This window comes from Cupressus sempervirens, chromosome 10 (genome assembly GCF_028749045.1).
Source record: "Cupressus sempervirens isolate cs-2001-9-10 chromosome 10, ASM2874904v1, whole genome shotgun sequence".
NCBI classification, from domain to species: Eukaryota; Viridiplantae; Streptophyta; class Pinopsida; order Cupressales; family Cupressaceae; genus Cupressus; species Cupressus sempervirens.
The window spans coordinates 505,297,821-505,302,059 of NC_143127.1; the positions used below are offsets into that span (position 1 = coordinate 505,297,821).

General features: G+C 32.8%; 1 protein-coding gene across 1 annotated transcript; it reads right to left on the reverse strand.

Moving 5' to 3' along the window:
- Positions 1-2,538: 2,538 nt before the first annotated feature.
- Positions 2,539-3,291, reverse strand: LOC149534879 (protein CADMIUM TOLERANCE 3-like). The gene is made up of 3 exons (XM_089804011.1): positions 3,153-3,291; positions 2,959-3,047; positions 2,539-2,819 (listed from the first exon to the last, which is right to left on the reverse strand). Exons 2-3 carry the CDS (start codon positions 3,039-3,041, stop codon positions 2,738-2,740), a joined length of 165 nt encoding a protein of 54 aa, XP_089660137.1. The 5' UTR covers positions 3,042-3,047; positions 3,153-3,291; the 3' UTR covers positions 2,539-2,737.
- Positions 3,292-4,239: the final 948 nt, after the last annotated feature.

Genomic DNA, 4,239 nt, shown 5'->3' on the forward strand with positions numbered 1-4,239 from the left:
GTCATTTTTAGCCCACTTTATACTATTAAATTGACCTTTATAATTTGAGTCCACGCTCTCAAAGTCAATTTTAGTATTATATGAATGTGCCTTTAACTTTTCTAATGTTCCAAAAAGAGGACATTACATCCTTTGTCAAATGCATATATGCCTTTGAGAACTCTCTCAATGCACATATGTGTAAGCCATTTGCTAATGGGCAAATCAATATATAATCGGCACAAGTTGGAGGCATTCCTGGAGTCTCATCAGCTCCAAATAAATATATCTTTGGGATTAAAAGAAACAATCAGTCTGTAAGAAGTGCTCAGTAAATCACTGATGATTACATTGGTAATGTTGGCAGTGCCATGATGCAAGCTCAGGGATGTTGTCAAAAGAAAGTGATTGGGTAGCTACAAAATTTTAAAATATTGAACTATTTCAGATGTCCATCTATCAATCAACATTAGGAAATGACTGTATGCCATCCATGTTCAAATTGTGGTATGGATGTAGATCTTATGTTAATGAGTCAAACATAATTTCGGTCTAGAATAATGGATGTTGATGATGGCCCCAACAGTCGAGTACACAAGTGACTTACAGTAGGCTTTGGGCACAAATAATGCTAGCATGTACATAAGTATTGAAGGCACCTGCTGATCTGGCTCACTTTGATGGTGTGATAGAGTTTGAAGGCAGTAAGTCACTGATATATGATGCCACAGACAATTTTGCTCAAACTATTTCTTGCCGTGCAACATTTAATATTGACACCAATTAATGTCTCTGTCTTGCCCAATTGAAGTTTATCATGTTCTTGAAAACATGGTCTGCATTTTACAATGTTTCATTCCACATATTGGAGTGAAGAGAAAGCCACTGTGTGATATAGATTAAATTAGCAAATTTAGGAGTTAAAAAACATGTTGATACAAATTTGTACACTCAGGGGTATCTAACTATTGTGCATCTGATGTGACATGTTATTAATAGCCACTTTGCACTACTAGTAGTTAACGTTGTACACTAAATCATATAACTATTTGCATACTAGTTTGTTCAAAACTTGAAACATTGGTCATTTTCTGATAATATACTATTACAGTATCTGTCCTAACAAAAGTTTAACCTGTTGGCATTTCTCCCTTAATTGAAGCTGTTAAACAATATAAACTTAGTTTGTTATGGGCAGAGGATGCATGAACTAGAGAGAGATATCGGAGTTAGATAAATTTATATCCGACTCTTGCGGAATTTCCACATGAATGTCGCATTTAGAAACCGATTTAATGTGGCCAATACAATTGGTTTTCCAGATAAGAGCATTATATGCAATCCACGAACATGCCCTTAATAAAAGATAACAATCTTAGAGTACATTAGAAGGGAAGAATAACCCTGATGAAATATTATATGAAAATCCATCCAGCAAGGTTGAAAGCATTTTCTTATGAAATGAGGAAGTTGCAAATTGCCAAAATAGACACCTGTACGTTTTGTGAATACATATAAAAATCATACAAATTAGTTTATAAAATATTTCAAAACGGAGACTTGCACAATCTTCATTGGTGACAATCAATAAATAGGGTTGGAGTATACCTCATTAAGTTCTGAAAAACAGACCTTATGTATTCTCGAGCAAATGGAATTAGAATATACCACAGTTTTAGATAACTATGTGGAGAATCTAGAACTTTGGGCCATATGCTTGTGATCGAAAATATGAAAAGACATACACCTCTGCTTTCAAAAAAAAAATATGACAGAAAAGATGAAGTTATGGTTCATGAATATAACTATCATTGCTGGATATCCAACTCACACTAAAGCCTGTTGTAATAACTCCATCCCAAACTCCTTGAAGAAATTGTGAATGGTAAATTAAATGCAATAAAATTGTGCTAGCATTTTGAACCCTCGCAGCATGTTCAAAAGTGGACGAAGCTTTAAAACGGGGTATTGAGATTCTTTCAAAATTAAGTGCAGATCACTTCAGAAGGATATAAGAGCACAAATTAGTTGACAAATCAAACTTTAATAAAATGATGTGGCATAGAACTTGTCAGAAAATCCATGTGGAAGTTGTAAAGCCACACTTGGCAACCTTTTCTTGCTAACTAAATTAAAGGAGTATAAAATGTGGTTTCATCAACTGCTGAATATGTGCAAAATAGATAAATGAGATGCCGTGGAATGAAATTTTGAAGCCATCCTTTCAGCATTTAAGGCATTGTGATTGATAAGGAGGTGCTTTCTGCAGTGTCATGATATTAAAAAGAACACTAACAGTACTATCTCTAAACTGGCAGAAGAAAGTATAGCAAAATAAATTTACTAACTGAAATACATAATTGGGCGCATTTTGCAGGTTTCAATGTAGACACTGTCTAGACATAAAAGCTCACAGCTTTTGTCGCTTTCCATAGATTAAAAAGAGAGAATCGAGCACTGTCCAGACATTTCCAAACTATCATCTGATTTAACTAATTCAGTTCCATAGTTTTCATTTGAAGAGACGGAAATGTTAAAGAAACATCATTTTAACCTCTATTAATATAAATCAAACCTTTATTCCAGCATGAAGAGCATTACATCACCAATGTCACAGGGAATGAATTTCCCTAGTCATTCCATTTCACACAAGCACGGAAAAACCCCCAAAAGCCTTCTCACATAGAAAGAAGAGAACACACTAGGAGAAATCAATATAGAAAGAACACACTAGGAGGCATATTGATTTCTACTAACCCTAAGGGCAACAACAACACAGTACATCGAGGCAGCACTCACAAGTCTCGTAACAGCAAAAACAGCAGCACATGGTGAACAGACTGCAATACAATAAATACATACAAACACGTCAGCATTAAGATCAACCAGCAATATGCCAATCTAGGAAAATTTCAGAAAGTGAATGTTTACAAACCCTTAGGTTTTACTGTAACAAAATGAAGAAAGAGTAATAAATACCAGGCGTAAAGACAGCCTTTCTCTTCATGCCGTCTCTGAACATGTTCGGAGTAAGACATTTGCTGAACGTATGGAATATACATCTTCACCTAGGGAAAAAAAAAATTACAAACCCTAATTGTATTACAGAGCACCATGAACGAGAATCAATATGATTAAAGAAGAACCCCAAGATAGAAAGCTTGTGCACTAACCTTGATTGATTAATTCCAATTGCCTGAGACACCCAAATTTCAATGCCATTTCAAAGTGGAAGGCGGCAATTTATAACTGCAGCGATTCGTAATCCGTTACCAGCAAGCCTCACCTGTCCTTTGCCATCCCTAATTTAATCATACTAATTATGTACTGTTTTGGCTTATTGTTTAAATCGTCTACCGTGCTTTTATTAGTTGCAGGTGAATCGGGTATTGAATCCATCGTATTCTTGAAATGAAGCTGTTTTGATCGAACGTTTTAAACTTCTGATTTTTGCAAATTTTATCAAAATTATAAATAGCTTGTTGGTTTCTGCCAGCAGGGCAGAATGCTCATGCATTCACTTTGAATTCAACTAAATTTTATTTATGTGATCAAGTTTCCACAATCCATCATAGTTTTGTGAATCAGTTTCTGGATTAGATTGTGTGACAATTTTTACCATCTATTTACTAACAAAGGATAATATTTTTATTTTCTCTATTTTTTTTTATATTCTATTTATTATTTTTAATTTGTACATTCACTATTCATATCATTTTTACAAAAATTCGAGTTAAACTTTTTTTGGGATAGTATTTTTTATTTTCTCTATTTTATTTATATTCTATTTATTATTTTTAATTTGTACATTTACTAGTCATGTCATCTCTATAGAAGTGTAGGATTTATTTATTTATTTTTATAATGTGGTTTGATTAATTTGTTGAATGCAAATATTTTTCTCACACATATTTCATTTCAACAAATAAATTAATAAATATAAATTGTATAAAAAAAAATGTCTTATATTAATGATAACATATTTCTACAATTCAAATCATTCTTAGCTCTCTCTTTCTATGATGACCGATGGATCATTGAGTATCATTTGAAACATTCATGTTAATAAACTTACACACAATCTTACCCAGAACCATGAATATAATGTCTTATATGAAAAAAAATTATTGAATGCAATTTCATTTGTAGAGTGAAAGGACGTAGATGCTCATGTAGTTGATTGTTGTATTAAAATTGCATATGCTTGTTCTTGTTATAATTGTTTAATTGTTAGAATAATATTTATTTAATCAACTCTAT

Excerpts from the sequence above, each read along its gene's own strand:
- LOC149534879 (XM_089804011.1), bottom strand. The coding sequence starts at position 3,041 with ATGTATATTCCATACGTTCAGCAAATGTCTTACTCCGAACATGTTCAG. Across the intron at positions 2,820-2,958 it reads AAAGGCTGTCTTTACGCCTG|TCTGTTCACCATGTGCTGCT; the intron begins GTATTTATTACT and ends ATTGTATTGCAG.